The sequence below is a fragment of the Bemisia tabaci genome, chromosome 8 (assembly GCF_918797505.1).
Source record: "Bemisia tabaci chromosome 8, PGI_BMITA_v3".
In the NCBI taxonomy this organism is placed as follows: Eukaryota; Metazoa; Arthropoda; class Insecta; order Hemiptera; family Aleyrodidae; genus Bemisia; species Bemisia tabaci.
In genome coordinates, this window is record NC_092800.1 from 15,543,490 (window position 1) to 15,562,714 (window position 19,225).

Here is a 19,225-nt window from a genome sequence, read left to right on the forward strand (position 1 = left end):
TTCCTTTCTGCTGAACGCGTTCCATTTTCGCCACTGCTGTTTGTTTCGGGCCCAAGTAGCAAAGTGCAATGAGCTACGTCAAACCGTTGTCAGTAATCGAAAACGCCTTCGTTGTCGCGCGATACTTCATTGCTCACACCAGAGTTAAAATATTTGTATCATAAATTGTCGTATAGAATCCTTCGATTTTCGAACATTCATGAAGTCTCGCATTTAATCGAAAAAACCGGAATGGAAAATGTTAGCATTATTTGCAACTGTTCTTTCAAATGTATTGTATTTGGGTGGTTCCTAACTCGTCTTTGGAAAAATGACAGGAGGGATGCAGGTATATGCAGGCACGCGTTGTTGTTAGCTACACGGAAAAAAATTGAAAGTAGATTTAGCATTTATACTGTTAAAAAAATGTGCAACAAGCATCTGATGCTGATTTTACAGTTAAACAAATGCTAGCTCTTCATTGAATTTGTTCATATAACCGTAGACGTAGTTAACGTAGCATTTTTGAAATTGTAAAATCAGCATTTATACTTGTCGCACATTTTTTTAACATTTTAAATGCTAAAGCAAGAATTAATTTTTCTCCGTGCTCTCTGACTACTGTTTTCATCAGTCCAAGACGCCTTCAGTTCCGAGCGATACTTCGTCACTTACACCAGATTTAAAATAGTTGTATCATGAATAAGTTTAATGCAGGATCCTCCTTCTTTCGGACATTCATGAAGTACACTGTCTCGCATTTAGTCGAAAAAAACCTTAATGGAAACTGTTTACATAATTGACATAACACTCTGAAGTAGTAGCGATAATTTTACCATGTGGTCGCAATTTATTGCAAACTGCACCCTGGGGGAAGGAATTACTCTTAGCCATTTTTGAGCAAAATTTACAGCAGGTAAAATTTTAAGAAAGTCTTCCTAATTTTTTTCGAAATAGGTACTTTGCAAAATCAAAATGCTGTTTCTTACATTTTTTTTTTTTTTTACTTTTCACTCATGATCGGACTACATCAAGCATTTTGGAACTATTTCTGGCTCATCTGTAAGAAACGCTTTTATATTCACAGGGAAACTAATGGTACATACGTTGTTTCTAAACTGAGCAAGAAATTATGGCTCCTAATTGCAAAATGTTGTCCAAATGTGAGTCACTCTGACATTGGACTGATTAGTCTGACTTTGTTTCATTAAGAAGTGTGTATCAGTCTGATCGCTCTGACGTCACACTGACCACATTACAGTAGTCTAAGTTCGGACTAAGACCAGTTTGACTCCAGACCGATTCAAAATAATCCTTTCGTCCTAAACGTCAATGTGATTTGTTTCACGAGATAGGCTGATTCATTCTGACCCACTTTTTCAAATAGCATTACTCAATTTTACGGGATCGAATATAATGTATTTAGCCTTCCAAGTACATACTTTAGCTATATTCCAATGTTAACACTTAAATACAATTTATTTGTGTTGAATTATGTGCTCGTGTTAAGAGAAAAAAATAATAAAATAAAACAAGCAAGAAATAAAGCAAAATTGAAAATTCAGAATATAAAATACACAAGAAAAATCCCCATCGATTTACCCAAAATGTCCTTACCGTTTCATTAATTAAACAGTTATTGGTCATGATCGGTGACATTTATGTGGAAAATTTGTTTTCTACGATGTATATCATTGCATATAAATTGTTTTCCCGCATATAACATTTTGTAGAGAAAATGTCTAAAGAGAAAATTTGATTTATGCTTTATGTCGGAAAATGTTTTGCTAATCCATGACAGAGAATCATATTGTCCTACCCCAACTAGGAAACAGCACACTGCAAATGTACATAGATATAATAGGGTCTCAGAGAAACTTTACTTTAATTTTGGCTCAATTACAGGGTTTCTCATGGACCAGTCTTACGTCTCTCTTCGATTTCCGCACATTTATTTTTCAATTTTGTTAAAATTTTAACCTACTATTGTTCCTCCTGATACGCAGGAATAAAAATTACGATTAAAACGACTTGCAGTAAAAGGCTATTTTTGTCAAGACACTATGCTCTTTCATGACAGGCTAAATAAGGAGCATTAGAGACTCATCGAATGCAAAATACACAGGAGGTAAGGGCACTCCCTGAGGAGCCCGGAGCAGGGTCTTCATTCATAATAGGCAGCGCTACCTGTTGGTGAATATCCGAAGCGGTCCCTTGTAATCAGTGCAGGTCGTTTTGCGCACTCGCTGACTCACATCTCTATTGTTTTTCCTCAGAATCGCAATCATGATAAGAATCGATGCGTAAAGCAAATAAGTCTATTGACTGTCACTGCCTGCCACGTTTCTTCAGAATTTCTCTGACAAAGAAAATCCTATGTAAACGAAGTCTTCTGTCAATAATGCCAATTCTTCAGGCTCTTGGGTGTTTATTATTGTCTGTAAACAATTTAATATTTGCAGATGATGGAGAACAATTCGTACTAACCATAGTTCAATGGGAGTCTGGCGTTTTATAAAGTTTTTTTGAATGATCACAAATACACCGCAATATAAAATCATGAGGGTAATGCCTAACGCATAACGCCTAAAGCGTGAAGAAATCAGAGGACGTAGTCCCCTGGTACCAAATAATTTCAGGATTGATTTAGCTTCTGTTACGTTAGATACTTTCAAATTTTAACCAACGGAGATTATTTTAGGAAATAGAAAATGTCAGCTTCTTAGATCAATCATTTAGGCACCTATGCTCTTGTTTAAAAATAATTTTTCAATTTCTTAAAATACAGTAAAAATAGACACTATTCCTCCGTAAAGTCATAAAAATCATATCAGCAAGAAAAAATTAGTACAAAAAATCAGCTCGCAGGTGATTTAAATCGCTAATAATGCTCTCTTAACTGGATAAGAGGGCTGAGCACACGAGAACTCAAAATTAAGTTTTCATAAAAATTGAGTCAAATTATAACCCAATCATCAAACCAAAACTTTGAAATCCTTGCAGCAAAAACATTTGTCGCTTTTGTGTGGAGGATACTTAAAAACAAAATATAAAATTGAATTTCGAAACTTAACACTCACAAATCATCATGTTAAGATGGTACGTCTTAGAAAGCTTTAACGGCGCACAATGGATCGTGTCAACAGGAGAGGTCGGAAAAAATTTTGAAACTTTAAAAGATTATAACTCCGTTTCTATACAATTTTGAGGTTCTAAATATGGTTCCATAGGTTACCTCGTAAAATTTTCTTCTTAAAGCACCCCTTGAAATTTAAAATGTCACGAGATAAATATCGAAATTTGCGGTTTTAATAATCAAATTCATGTCCGCCCTCTCTAATTGATTCGTTCCATTATGCGGCGGTACCAAAGTATGAGCGTCAATCTTGTCACGCTGAGGATGAACACAGCATGATGATCATCCAATTATAATGTTGCCCATAATTTTTGATTGAAGTTACGAATAATCCCCCTCAAAATGTTTAGAAACACTTCGAAAATGTTCTTTCGGAAATACTAAAAAGCAGATTTCCAGACTTTTCAAAACCTACGTCTGAAAGTTTACATACTGCATTTCCGGACGCAAGGGAAAAGGTGAAAGCTGGAAAGTTCCAGGACTCCTCCGGGTAAATGAAAGTAACATAAGTAGAGAGGGTTAAGAACTGGGGGAGAAGGATGAAGGTAGAATAAAGGGAGCGGCCGAGAATAAACACAATTTCGAGTCTTGTGCAATTGTAGCTTTTGAAGTGAACCACTTACGACGGTTGACATCTTACGCGCGCGATTTGTGCAACGCATTGCGGGGTTGTTTCATCATTAATGCAAAGCCACCATCACCAGTGGCGTGGCGTGCCTTGCGATATATCGATTGATCTGTCATGTGAAACTATGGAAAATGATCGATAAACAGGGTGTTCGCAACGAACGCCTTAATAATCGATTCTTTTTCATGACTTCAAATGGGGAAATATCGATAATCGATCATTCACGCCTCGCAACTGGCCATCACCGGTGGACCTCGAGGGTTGTGCTCCTTTTACAGCCACCAAAAAGCTCTTCCTTTTCGAATATTCAAAATATTATTGCAAGTTCGGTCTTGTTAACTATTCAAAAACATAGTTTCGAGAAAATTGTTCTGGGTATCTATTCCAGCACGTTCCGGGCAAGGAAGTTCCGGATTACACTGCAAAGTAACGTACGTTTTTGGCAAAAAATGAGCTATACCACTCACAACTCCTAATTTCATTCTTTAGATGGGAACATTCTCTCTATGTCTATAACTTTGTCTTTTTCAATATTCAGCCCTCAGCCCTTGAATCAAATTCTTTAATTTTTTTAAAACCGCAAACTCGTAAAATTGCTTGAAATATTTCACGTAAATTCCCAATCTTCCATACGTTGCCTTCCATAAGTTACCTTCTATAAGTTACCTTCCATAAGTTACCTTACTTAAGTTACCTTCGTCCGTACCACCCCGCGCTCACCCGCGCGTCAAACAGAGGGTTCCCCTGTATCTCCAGTATCTCCTATGTCTATAACTGTGTCCATTTCAATATTCAGCCCTCAGTCCTTGAATCAAATCCTTTAATTTTTTTAAAACCCCAAACTTGTAAAATTGCATGAAATATTTCACGTAAATTCCCAATCGTCCATAAATTACGTTCCATATGTTATACCTCCCATAAGTTACCTCCGTTCCATACCACCCCGCGCTCACCCCCGCCGTATCACCATATCAAACGGAGGGTTGCGTCTCAACAGCGGCACGGCGCACCGGTGCGAGCGAAGGGGGGGGGGGGCGCTGGGGGTTGGGGCAATTAGCGAAATAATTAGCGGTGCGGCCGGGGGCGGTGTCGCAGCGCGGCGGGGGCACCCCCGCGTGAGGAGCGGCTTTGTCGGCCCACCCCCCCTCCGCCCTCCCCCCACGGCCCCACGAGCGTGGCCCAACCTCAAAGAGAGGCCTCGCGCTCCTCGCGCCGTCGACTGATTTTCGGCTTATCTTCCGCCGTTCCCTTTCCAGGTCTCATCCTCAAGCGCCGCCCGCCAACATCCCCGTGTTCCCCGTCCCGCTTCGATTTTCCCGCCAGTTTTCATTCGGTGACCAACCCCGTAGCTCGTTTCGCGCACCCTGTAGCTCCGCTCGACCAAGTTTTATTCATTTTTTTCGTTTTCGGTTTCGTTTCGCTCAAAATTCGGTGACACGCAGTTCTTCGTAAAGAATCGATCCTGAGTTCTTTTGGTGTTTTTTTCGCTTTTGGACTCACGTTTTTACCCCTTTTTGTTAGTGTCTCTAGGAACAGTTTTTTTTTTTTCTCTCTTGCGTACCACCCGGGAGTAGATTTGGAGTGTGAGCTTTCGCCCATAGATCACACTTTCACGTTTTTTCCCATTTTTTTGGTGCCTTTACTAACATTTCTTTGGTGCGCGATTTTTATCCGAACGCCGATTGACAATGAGTTCTCGATGGATCCTATCAAAATAGCACTCGAGCTTTTTTCGTGATTTTTTGGCCGTTATTCGCATTTTTTGGTGTGTATTTTATCCGGAGATCTTATCGTCTCTAGAACTAGACAGTTTCTCGGTTTCGGTGTATTCTGCGACGTTTCTGGAATAAAACCTACGGCTCATCAACCATGTGCTAAGAGCTTAACAAAGTTTGTGATAAGTGATTTTCACGGATCTCGCGCAACTTACGAGGATTTTACCGGTTGGTCGGAGGTGTTTTGAAAGTGATTGAAAATCCATCTGATAACACGAGGTGTGTTTTTCTTAAGAAGAGTGTTAAAATAGATCGTTTTTGTGATTCGAAGAGGTTAAAATGAGGCTCTGTCGTTATGGCTTGAGTTGTGATACCTCTGTTCTCGTCTCGAGGTGACCCGTGGCTGTGGGCGAGTGATCATGAAGAAATCGATTATTGTGACAATAAGAATCGGGCCTCCGGATTGACGCTCATTAAGGGGCCCCAAAGTCCAGACTGCTGAGCGATGCATTGGGGCCTTTTTATCCTCCTCAATTTCTTGCTCTTGCTCTTCTTCGGGTGAGTAATTTTTTTATTTTTAGTACTAAACTGAGGGAAATTGGATTCATTGAATTAAAAAAATAAGCATTTTTCAAAATTTACAGTCCTTCAAAATGAGCTTTCCGTGAGATTTTGCTAAGAATGGATCATGGCCCCTAGCCTTCCCAAATTTTATCTTACCCCAAAATCGTTTGACGTGCATAAAGAGGCCATACATATGGTCCTCTCTGCAAATTTTGAATGAAATTTTGATAGATTCTGAGATATCACTGTACACAGAATTGGGAGACGCCTGACGGACGGACACACATTTTTTCAAGTATGGTTACGTTGACTCCTGGGACCTTAAAACGTCTAGAAATGGTGAAATTTCAACTTTTTTTCTCCCCCCCCCCCTTGCTGGATGACAATACTTTCTGTACCCTAGGGTAGCGAGAAAGTAAAAACCAGTAAAAGCTTTTCGTATTACACTGAAAAAAAAAGTTCGGTCGTACGTGCCAGAGTTCGGGTGTTCCATACCATCCCAACTAATTCGGTTCATCAAACGGAATTTTCGGTTTGTCAAACCGAACTTACGAGGATTTTACCGGTTGGTTGGAAGTGTCTTGAAAGTGATTGAAAATAAAAAATTCATAAGATTTCACGAGGTGTGTTTTTCTAAAAAAAGAGTGCGTCAAAATAAATCATACAGGTGATTCGAAGAGGTTAAAATGAGTTACACTAAAAAAAAAGTTTGGTCGTACGGACCAAAGTTCGGTGTTCCATACCATCCCAACTAATTTGATTCGTCCAACTGAATTTTCGGTTTGTCAAACTGAACTTGTTCGGTAAAGTGAACTGAGGAACTAAGTTTGGTCATACATGCCGATCGTTCGGTTATACGAACCGAAAGTTCAGTTATACAAACCGAATATTTGGAATGATATGGAACACGGAACGCTAGGTTCACACGACCGAATGTTTTCCTTTTTCAGTGTTCTGAGTGAAAACTGGTTGTGAAGGGAATGACTAATTGCCCCGAGTATATTTGAATATTTCAATTTTAATACGACCAAACTCAGAAGGAAAAAGATAAAAAAACGAAAGAAACTAATGGCTTGAAAAATAATCTTTTTGAGTCAATGGTTTTCAATGATTTGAGGATGTCAAAAATATAGTGCACGTTGTTAATCTATCATAAGGAGACTGCAGGCAAAGTATCGAAGTTCTCACTTGTTTGTCTTGGATATTAAAGTGATGACAAACTCTAGAGAGGGCTTTTTTATGAATCGAACGGTAAAAATGACAAGCTCGTGAGAGGCAATGTTTTTAGAGAATAAGTAATTCAAGTTATACATCTGACCCTAAAAACTATGTTTCTACGTGTAGAACGAATTTTTAAAATTTCAAATTCAGATTAGAGCCAGGTCTTTTTCAATTGATCCTCAACTATGGGTGCAACATCCAACGTTTCCTCGTTACACCGAAACTTATCTTGTCAAAATGAAATTTCTTTGGTCCTCGCACCTATGAAACTCCATTGCGACAAGGAAATATCGTTTTGAATAGGAATTTTTTGACGTCACAACAAAAATGTTTCTTGGCACAACAATTTACTTTCCTAACGCAACGATTCTTTCCTTTATTCATCAAGCGTTTTCTAGACAAAATATCCGCAAGGAAATGTTTAATGCGTCGTAGTGAGACCAATTTTGTCACTGTGAACACATGTCCACAGTAACATTAGTGTATTTTTTAGGCCCTCGTATACGTGAAAAAAAAACTACCTAAAAATACATTTTAGGTAAGGGGGGGGGGGGGTTCTATCTCCTCTCCTTATTGTGATAAATAACGAGCTAAAATTATAAATGGGGGTTACATTCAATGGTACTTATTAGCAAGTTTAAAGAGTGCAATATTCTACCAAAGTTTCTTCTGCCCTGTTCTCCAAAAAATGTTCGAATTGAAAAATGGAAAATGCTTTAGAAGGAACATAAAGCCAAGTTGGATTTTTGATGGTAGAAAAAATGTCAGAATCGTAAATGTATACGGTCTCTTTTCCTATGAGCAGATAAACGTAGATTAAATTTATTTACTCAGCTTATCAAGCTACAAAGAAAAAAAAAATGTTGATTTTATTTAACTCACTTGGAGTCATATCTAAAATCCTCAACTTGATCTTTATAATCCTCAACTTGATACTTATCTTCGTGACAAATTAATTTTAAAAAAAAGTCATATCTACAGCGCTCGGAAAGAGGCAACCAAATATTCTGAGAGGAATTTGTTCGTTAAAAATGTGTATGAAAATATCATATGAATTATTCCATTAACAATACATTAGGGCATAATTTAACTTTGAGGGCATAGATCATTTAGATTTGTTAACTTTTATTCGAGTAAATTAAATTCTGTTTTTTTTTTCCTATTTTTTTCTATTTATTCAGAATACATCTGGATGGGTATTGGAACAGTAATAATTTTTAGCACTTAATTTGAGGTGAATTCTCCTCACTGACTATAGCTGGAGCCAATCTGATTCGCGAAGAATCATCTGACGAAAGGTTCTTCTTCAGATTTCTGTAGAGAAGAAATAGTAGGCATTGATCAACATTCATTCTCATGTTGAATTTCGCCACCCGACTGACGAGTGAACCCTTTTCTCCCCAGGGAACTCGGGTCGTTGTCGCTGAATGCAACCCATATCGCACGCTTTGTGTCAGGATTGTAATTCAGTGGCTATGCCGGAAACACGGGTAATTTTTATGTGGTATGTCAGAAAAAGAGGGGATGTCTCATAAATAGAGGGTGTTTGGTAAAATGCGAAGATACACAATCACCATCTTTCGGTTTTCGATAACCTATAACGAATTACTTTACCATGCGGCTGTTTTAGATACCTAATGAAAATTATCAGGTTTTTCATTTCCCCATTATTTATTTATTTATTTTTTGTTTTTATTTTTTTTTTTGTCTCTTTGGATACTCCGTACATACTGATACAATTTTATTGTGTGGTTAATGAGACGGCACAAGAAAGTATTTCTTTTTCCCTTTTTCCTTAGCAGAGTAAGAATTTACGTAGTCCAGCAAATGGTTAAGACAATGCATTTCCTTACGATATTTCTTTTCACACGGTAAATTTCGTAAGATATTATCACGCGTGTTATCCACTTAACAATTTGGAATTTAATAATTCTTCCCTGTTTGCTGCATACTTACCTCTCGTTGCAAATAATAAATTATTGGGCCGGCTTTTGATCTACTTAAAATGGCGCGGTTAAAAAATCATTCCACCAATTAATGGCTGTAATACCTACGTATTTTTCATAAAATGTTAAAATTCATGGAGTTTGAAACGAAAGTCTGTCAGAAATTTTGATTCTTAGTTTCTTCATTATTGGTAATTCTTATTTTTCGATCTCATTCAATTATGACAGTTTCTACTGACGGACAAGTCCTATAAACTACGAAATAGTTAATTTACCTTTTTTCTATGAGAGCAAATTAAAATTTCTCTACGAAGATGAGAGTATATATTTATGATAGTATGTAGTATGTATATGTAGGTGCACACTGCACACGTGTATGTTTTTTACCAATTGAATTTTCCCTGACACGTAAATTGTCAACTAAAAATATCAGGGAAAAATCCCTCTTTGATCGCCAAAGTTATGACGTCATATGGAGGCGTAAAGCACACGTCTCAAAGTAATGGTCCCCAAAATAGATCCCATCAGACTTATCAAGTGTTGTAATTAGATTTCTTGTGAATGTAAGGTTAAAAATGGACAGCTTACGTCGTAACCGGTGGAACTTTTCCTAATTAATAAAATTGCTGGCGCAACAGCTAGTTTTGTGGTGTCAGGTTTCCCAACCGGGGGTGGCTAACTGTTACCCGGTAGTCCTTCAGAGACCTTGTAATTCCACGAAGATTAATTAAAATAAATATTTGTCAATGTAAAGGCAGTTGTCAAGTTGGTTACACGGCACTAGATCCTATGCAGCGAAGAAAAATAGGATAAATGAGAACACATATGTGATTCAGCTTAGCAAAATGGGACTTCAGGTGTAATTTAAAAGAGAAAAAAAGAACAGCATTAGCACAGAAAAAAAGGCGTAATAAAATTCTACATCATTTCGCGCCGGAACAGAGAGCTTAAATAGTATTTTTTTTTCTTTTTTTAAATGTGTAATTTAATGTTGTTTTGAAGTACTTTATAAAAAATTCGATGATCTACTACCTGCAGAAGATCTGCGGAATTCATTTACGCAAAATTGGCCACCCAAGAATTCTAAGGCAAAAAGGATCTAAATCTAAACGTTGATCACTTGAATAAAAAAATTGCAGCAGGCTTCCTTCTAGTTCCTTAAATGGAAGTTTTTTTTCTTTTTTTTTTCTTCATCTGTTTTCTCCCCACACAATATTTACACAATTTGTACAGCAAATAGATGTCTTATCGGTGAAAATTACGGGGTGTAAAATTGTCGGATATATGAGTAAATCTTAACAGAAGAAAAACAAGGGGGGAAACGGAAAACAAGGCTAAAATACAATTTGTAAAAACCGAGACGAAAACTGAGTCATTTCCAGCTGAGAAAAATCTAAATGAGTAAAAAATTAGTAAATCTTACAAAGCACCCACGGGAACCCCATTAGAGAGCTGCACAGGGGCTTAGCTCTGGAAAATTATAGATACGCAGAATGATGTGATAACAAATCCTTGGAGAGAAAAAAGAGGAAAATTAAAAAAAATTTATACCAACACATTTTTAATACGTTTTAATTTAACAAAACAATTTTTTCCAATGACATCATGGACGTCCACACCAATGATTCGCAAATAAATCTCACATGACTAACAGACGTCCTAATCGATGACTTAATAGATACTTTCACCGTTATAAAAGTTTTTCACTATATCCTCCCAGCGAGTGAGAGCTCACAACGGGCCTGCGTTTCTTCATTTCCTTCGCTACCATCGACCAAGTTGGATTGAACCGCGTCCCCCCAATTTAAACAACTCTCCTGCAAGAATCGGATGAGCCACCGTTGTCTCTCATCATACGAGGCTAGATTAAGTGGAGTTGGGGGCCGGGTGCACGGTGGGCCCACGATTGGTGTGCCCATCTTTAGAAAGTGTCTTTCTCTACGAATGAGATTTGGAGAAAGTTGCCATGAGAAGAACTTAAAAAAAAAAAAATCCGAATGGATGGAACTAACCAAACTGAGCATGGAGGCCATTCTGGGGCGCTGTAGACGGGTCTGAATGTGCGTTACGGGTGCGTTACAGGAGAGGAGGCGTTAATCTCAAATCATCTCTCATCTCAATCCTTTTACTACAGAAAAAGCGTACCGCTCTCTGAGGAGCCCCAAAGTTGACTCAATGTAAACAAACCCCAGCCCCTCCGCTCCTAGTTTGGCCTAATGTAAACAAACAAGATGGCTACAAAGTCCTAGACCTGACTTTGGATGTGATAGAAGTTTTTTTACAATAAACTTCAGAATTGAGTTCGGATCGATCTTTAATTGATATTTTCGCCAAAAATCAACCTTTGAGTGCGAATATCATTCATTTCTCTGCCGATAGTGCGTATTCGTTTGATTCGGGTTTGTTTACATTGGGCCAACTTTGGAGCACCATGATAACCGAAAACTGATGAACCAATCAGAGAGCGGCACAGAGATGGCATTACTCTCCCGTATACAGGGACTCTAACATGGATGACGTCACTTGTTCGTGGGAGCCACGACTCTCATTTTCCTCGGAAAGGAGAGAACGTCAAGCGACGAACGGCGAACGACAAGAGCTCGTCAAAGGCTCGCCATGAATCATTGCTCAAATAACTCACTGTCTGGGGTTGCGTGTCAGCTCGGGAAGCCGCCGGCTAATTATTCCGCTTTTATGGTCAGTTTCCCAGAAGCCAATTTCCTTCCGTTCCCTGCACCCCCGCCACCGGGCGCAGGCCCCTGCTACACTCTGTTTCAATAACGGCGCTAATATCTAATCGATGCTGGCCTACGACGCGACTCCGAGGCTGCACTCATTAACCTCCTTCCGCCACCGGCTGGCGAATATCGGTCACTTTCCAAGTCAGAGGAAAGGAGGCACTTAAAGGCCGGGGTACACGCTCAAATTTCCATCAAATTCCGATCAAATCGTGACTGGCGCGCACCATCTACAGAAAAAAATCACAAAAAATACTGCGAAATCAGCTCTTTATGCACTCTCAGATGAAGCAATAAAACATTTGCGTGCGAATTCTCCAAAGACAGAAACCGCAACATAGTGGCAAATCTCGTCCCCAGTTCACATAGAATCACCATAAAAACTTCATCGGTCATTCAAATGACCTGGATACACGCTCAAATTTCCATCAAATTCCGATCAAATAGTGACTGGTGTGCACCATCTACCATCAAATTTTTGCGGTCTGCAAAAATTTGACCACCTCTTTTGTCAACATTTTGATCGGAAATTGACGGAAATTTGAGCGTGTATCCAGGCCATTTGAGTGACCGATGAAGTTTTTGAGGTGATTCTATGTGATCTGGACGAGATTTGCCGCTATGTTGCGCTGCGTTGCGGTTTCTGTCTTTGGAGAATTCGCACGCAAATTGTTTATTAAAATCAATATCAAAATATTGATTAGGAACGGACATCCGGAATTGTGCCGTAATATCTCTCGCTGAAACTGTAAATTTTGAATTCAAAACATCCTAATGCTGTTAAAATCAATGAGCCTTCAAAAAACCGACGAAGATTTAGGGTGAACCTAAGAAAATGCCGGTAGTGACGATTTGAACACAAGTGACTAATGATAATATATGGAAGATCAGGACAATCAGTCATGCATGCTTGGCCGAGCGGGTACCTACGTTCGTTATAGGTTACCCTAGGTCATTTAGGCAACTGAGTAACGATGGCTTAACTTGAGAGATCCGTGGCTGGTTTTTCTCTGTCTTAAATGAATGAGAAGTGACGATTTGTTTATGGGTATGCAATAAGGAGCATCAAGTGATCCTCATTAAGATTTAAGTACTCTGAATTGAAGTGTTGCCGCTCCGTTGATATATAAGGTTACTAGAATACCAGACTGCAGGAACGATGGATCAATTTCACTATTTTCCTCTTTACAATTTTTTCCAAAATATCGAAATCTGATGTCAAAGGGGCTTTTTTATTTCTTTTGAACTTCAGAGGGTCGTGGATTTTTCAGAGCAAAAAATTTAATATACTTACCAGTTAAACTCCATTACCTTCTTCTTAATTTAACTTGAGAAGCCTATGTTTTTGGGGCCTATTCTATTTTGAGCCATTTTCCACAAGTTTTGGCTTAAAACTATCTCTGAAATTTAGAAAAACCATGATTTTCTCAAAGAATTTGAGGGGTTGTGACTCTAATAGGGGACTGCTTTTGGAACAGAAGTTTATGAAGGAAAGAAATCTTACTTTGACCCATACAGCACGCTCATCTAATCTAAAATTTTATGACTTAGACACCCTGTTGACGGATAAATCAAGTATCCCTCCTGGGTCCAACGACTGAGCCCTTGACTGGGGGCATTTTTTGATGAAAACTTTACGACCGAAAGAAGTCTTAACAAGTCTTAATTTACCAAGGAGGGAAGTCTTACTTCGACCGAGAGTCCCTATATACGGAGAGTAAAGACAATACGAATCCATTTCTGATTGGTTCCCGTATTTTAAACCTCCACGCAATATCACAAACGGGAGTAAAGATTAGATTTTCACCAACTGCAAATATTATAAACTGGAATGGACCGAGGAATGAGAGGCACGCGAGGAACAAACAAAAAGGGAACGGAGACAGGAATTCGATAATGAGTTGATCAAAGATTACGAAAAACCTTCAATTCATGTGATCTTTATTCCCGTTTGTGACATCCATGGGCAGCGTTGTCTCAACTCTCCCTATAAAGGGACTCTGATTTTATCCTTGAGACACCCTGTATACGGATAAATCAAGTATCCCTGCTGCATACAACGACCTGATCTTGAAATCAATTTGGCAAGCGGGAGACCCGGCACGCGCGAGTGTCGGCGACAGCGAGCAAGGTGTCTAGATCAAAGTGGCACTAGAGCAAACAGCGTCTGGGGCGGGCTCCCAGGGACAGGGACTGGGCTTATTGTCCCTGAAGCTCGCGGATAGGGCAGAGAGGACCCCACTCGACAATCAGAGCGAACGAAACGAACGCATCCCTCCAGCTTCCGAGGGGACTCCGTCGCGGGAGCTTTGATCTTGCGGGCCCTGCACCCTGCGCCCACCCCCCGGGGTCCACCCGACCGCCCAACTATTTCCATAATTAAATCCGCCACTGTCTTCGGCGTAAGGCCCACGTCGCAGTGGCGGGCCCGGGCGGCGCACAGTGGATCGAAGCAGTGGGGGAGGTTGGACAAAATTTGGAAACTTTAAAAGCTCATCGCTCCGTCCATACGGAACTTTGAGTTCTTAAAAGTGGTTTCATTGGTTTTCTCGTAAAATTGTCCCGTGAAAGCACCCCTTGAAATGTAAAATGTGACGAAATAAACACCAAAATTTGCAGTTTTAGTCGAAAATTTCATGTCCAACTTCTTTTAGTGACTCGATCAACTGTGTGGCGGACTCGGGCGGCGCAAAGTGGATTGAGTCAAGGAGAGGTCCGACAAAATTTGGAAACTTTAAAAGCTTATAACTCCAAAAGGAGTTCCATGTGTTTCTTCGTAAAATATCCTTCAAGAGGATCCCTTAAATTTCAAATGTGACGAATTAAACGTCAAAATTTGCAGTTTTAGTCAAAAATTTCATGTCCGACCACTCTGATTGACTCGATCCACTGTGCGGCGATTTAAGCGCTCCAGAAACTGGGGGGTTGCAAGTGCACCAGGGAAATTGCATTAAAAAACTGAAATATGAAAGACTTTACTCACAGACTATGCACATAGTCTCTTTTAGCCTAAATACGTCCAATTATTTTGTTTGTGTGTAAATATGTATGCAATATTTTGCCTTCACATAATTCTATCGTGATGTTATTTTAATCAAATTGATTTAAAATCAAGTTTAAATGTAGAGCATCATGCCAATAGTTTCTTTATTTCTCATCCCCTATTTCATTTTAAAAAAGAAACACGATTTTCCCGAAAAACCGAGCTATTACATGCTTACGTACGTCGCACAGTGGATCGAGTCAATTAGAGAGGTAGGACATGACATTTTTAACTAAAACTGCAAATTTTTATGTTCAATACGTCACATTTTAAATTTCACGGGGTGATTCTAAAAGAAAATTTCACGAGGAAACCGATGTAACAACTTTTAGAACCTCAAAGTTTTGTATAATCGGAGTTATAAGCGTTTAAAGTTTCCAGATTGTGTCTGACCTCTCCTATTGACTCGCTCTACTGTGCGCCCGACCGAAAAAGAGCCCCGCGAATGGCGCGTAACACGTCCTGTTTTTCCGTCAACCCTTCCGCTGACGATCCACGGAAAACCCATCGTCGAAAAAGGCCTGAACTTGAGCTTTTGCGACGTATTCTGCTTTTGCGTATCGTAAACCGTATACACTGAAAAAAAAAGAATTACAATCTCAAGTATACTTCTAGCTGATTTTGGCGCCAGTTATAACAGTAGTTACACCAGACAGAGGTATAGTTGATCCTATCACACTTTCGGCTGACTGAGCGGTACCTTTGGCTGGTGCAGCTACTCTTACAACTGGCGCCCAAATCAGCCAGGAGTATAGTTGGGATTGTGATAATTTTTTTTCCGTGTACGGTACTTAGGCGTATACCACGCCTACATGCAGAGGGGCCTCCGCCTTTACTCGGCCAAGATTAGAGCCGGTGGGTGGCTTTTGACTGGTGGTGGCAAATGAACATTCGATGAAATGGGCCCGAATAAAAAAAATCAAAATTATTTCTGTTGATTTACTAGTGGAAATAGCGTCCCGAGGCATCCTCCAAAATCTAAAATGTGACGAATTTAACATCAAAATTTGCAGTTTTAGTCAAAAATTTCATGTCGGATCTCTTTGATTGACTCGATCCACTGTGCGGCGATTTAAGTGCTCGAGTGTCTTGTTTTTCCATCAACCCTTCCGCTGACGATCCACGGAAAACTCATCGTCGAAAAAGGCCTGAGCTTGAGCTTTTGCGACGTATTCTGCTTTTGCGTATCGTAAACCGTATACGGTACGTAGGCGTATACCACGCCTACATGCAGAGGGGCCTCCGCCTTTACTCGGCCAAGATTAGAGCCGGTGGGTGGCTTTTGACTGGTGGTGGCAAATGAACATTCGATGAAATGGGCCCGAATAAAAAAAATCAAAATTATTTCTATTGATTTACTAGTGGAAATAGCGTCCCGCGGCATCCTCCAAAATCTAAAATGTGACGAATTCAACATCAAAATTTGCAGTTTTAGTCAAAAATTTCATGTCGGATCTCTTTGATTGACTCGATCCACTGTGCGGCGATTTAAGTGCTCGAGTGTCTTGTTTTTCCATCAACCCTTCCGCTGACGATCCACGGAAAACTCATCGTCGAAAAAGGCCCGAGCTCGAGCTTTTGCGACGTACTCGGCTTTTGCGTATCGTAAACCGTACACGGTACGTAGGCGTATACCACGCCTACATGCAGAAAGGCCTCCGCCTTTACTCGGCCCAGATTAGAGCCGGTGGGTGGCTTTTGACTGGTGGCAAATGAACATTCGATGAAACGGGCCCGGCGGGATCTTGGCGATCTTTTGTGATGAGCCTCGAGATCAAAGGGACGCATTTACGCTAAAAGGTACTATGTGCATAGGGTTTTCATGCGACATAGGTCCTTTTTAGCACGGATACGTCCAAAGGGCAGAGGGATCTGCGCCTCACGGAAATTAACACTCTACTCTAAAGCCTCCGCTATTAGGTATTAGCTCCGCCACGCCGCCGTGTTTCATCCCCTATGATTCATGTACAGGGTGGTTTCGGATCAAGTGCGAAACTTTCAAGAGCTTTCAAGAGTTTTTAAAATAGAGTGAATATGATCATATTTAATTTTGAAAATTGAATAGAAAATGAAACCTTATTTTAGTTTCGATCAGAGCTTTGATATCTTATTGAAAATTATTATACTTTCATGTAAACTTTCAATAATTGTATGTTAATGCACATCATCATACTTATAATTAACTGATTAAGTCTAAAATGTTGATGAAAATAATCAATGCAATTTAACTTTTAACAAAAAAATACGTGTGACCGGATCTCTGCAAAAGGAACTTATCCTCCAGGATAATTTTCTCCTAGACTTTTTGCAAGTGCACGAAGGAACAAAATCTGAAATTAGGGTGCAAGTTTGACCCTTAAATATCGAAACTTAAAGGATCATTAGTCCTTAAGTTCTAAGAGAAAAGGTTCAATTTTTAGAACAATATGAATTAAGTGTTTGCGGAAAGTTAAGTAAAATTTTCTCCCGGAGAGTAAGGTCCCGTTCCGCAGATAGCTTTTTTGGTTATGACTAATTTGTGTCAGTTAAAACCATTTATGTTCGCAGAGGAGGGCTCGGGGGTTTTTACGTTAAAGAAATTGATCTAGGTCACTTAAAGTTTCTATGCATTTCAAATCCCTCCGCAGAATTGATTTTCACGCTTTACGATTAACAATGAGGAAATCTAACCTTAATTACCCATATCTATACACTTTGATCAGGTTAAAAAATTGATCGATTTAATCAATCAATTCGAGATTAAGTAAATGAAGATGGAAAAGCGGAGAGACATTTTATCCGGACTTTTGAAAACCTCCATAGCTGATAGATACTTAATTCGTGCACAATTTTGCAACTGCGGTAGCTTCAACCCTATCCCCTAACTTTGCCCGAAGTCATCGTCTTTGACAGGGCTTGCACTAAACAGGTGAAACTATTTTCCTTTGTGCTTGCACAACATATCCAAGCTTGAACCTCTTTCATTTCGTTTCCGAAGCACTCCATCTCTTGCTTTCGCTTCATTTCAATCAATTTTGAGCAAGATCCCTCTCCTCGTTGCTATACTGCCGTGCTAAGGAAAAACACCGTATGAACATTCCAGAGTTGCCAGATTTCCCTTGATAAAGCATGTATTTTTGACGCAATTTTAACATATTTCCTCTCGATATTTTCAGATATTTTTAGATAGTCATCGTATTATCTATCGTTACCATGTAAAATTAATGCAATTTGTTAGTTTTAGAGACCATGTAGATAGATACAAGGAAATACTTGTAGTAGTTACGTTATATTTAAATAAAAATCCTTTAAAAAAAATATATATTTTAGATCAAATTGCGTGCATAATCGTCTGGAAACTTTGGAAAACAATATTCAGAATTTTCCCAGTGAATTCGGTTTTTATCAGAGGACATTTGGCAACGTCTGAGAGCTCATACGGCGTTTTCCCTTAGCACGGCAGTATAGTTGTAGAACAGGGTGAAGAGGATTAAAGGTCGTTCACCCAGAACTTCACGAGGTTTTTTTTTGGTAGAGAAGGGTGGGAGTCTTTACGGCCGTCAAGAGATTGAGAGCCTTTTCAAAGGTACCGTTATCTTCCTTGTTTGTCGTCAACTTTAGGCAGAAAAAAGATCCAGGGGATGCGCATCAACCTTTTATGAATGCTCATCAAGAGTATGCATCAGAGCTAGGGATCTTATCTGAAAAATTACCAAGAGACCCCAGCCTGCGAAACCCCCGTGTTACCTAACCGTTGGTGAAAAGTTAATCAGCAGAACCGTGATCTTTGGCGAAATGTTGACAAATTCCGTTTTCTTATTCGCAGTTTCAATGAGGTGAAAGCCATAGCGCCTACAATTTCTTGTGTATGCAATAAGGACAGCCATGGAACACGAATAGTTGCATCAATTGGACTGTATTTTGCAATTTGGAACAATAAATCCTGGCTCTTCTGGAAAAAACACTTATGTGCATAGGGAAACCAATGGCGCACATACGTTGTTTTTAAACTGGGCCAGAATTTATAGTTCCAAATTGCAAAATGTAAACCAATTGACCACAATACGAAAGTAAGAGTTAAACCTCTTGAAGACTTTTTGCCACTCCCCTCTAGTTGGACTTAATTTTGCTGATAGGAACTACAAATTCCGGCTGATTCGAAATAACACTAATGTGCTGAGGGAAGCTAATGGTACATGGATTGTTTCTAAACTTAAAATTATTTCGAAGTCTACATTTATGACAAAACTGAATGTTCACGACTTGATAATGCAAA

The 19,225-nt window shown here is 39.4% G+C and overlaps 1 protein-coding gene across 1 annotated transcript in view; it reads left to right on the forward strand.

Annotated features, from left to right (window-relative positions):
- The first annotated feature begins 4,979 nt into the window (after positions 1 to 4,979).
- Wnt10 (Wnt oncogene analog 10) overlaps positions 4,980 to 19,225 on the forward strand; it is a 79,151-nt gene continuing 64,905 nt past the window's right edge. Inside the window, exon 1 of the mRNA XM_019062435.2 lies at positions 4,980 to 6,016. Within this exon, the coding sequence (XP_018917980.1) occupies positions 5,964 to 6,016 (53 nt within the window). The 5' untranslated portion in view covers positions 4,980 to 5,963. The remainder of the gene's footprint in view (positions 6,017 to 19,225) is intronic.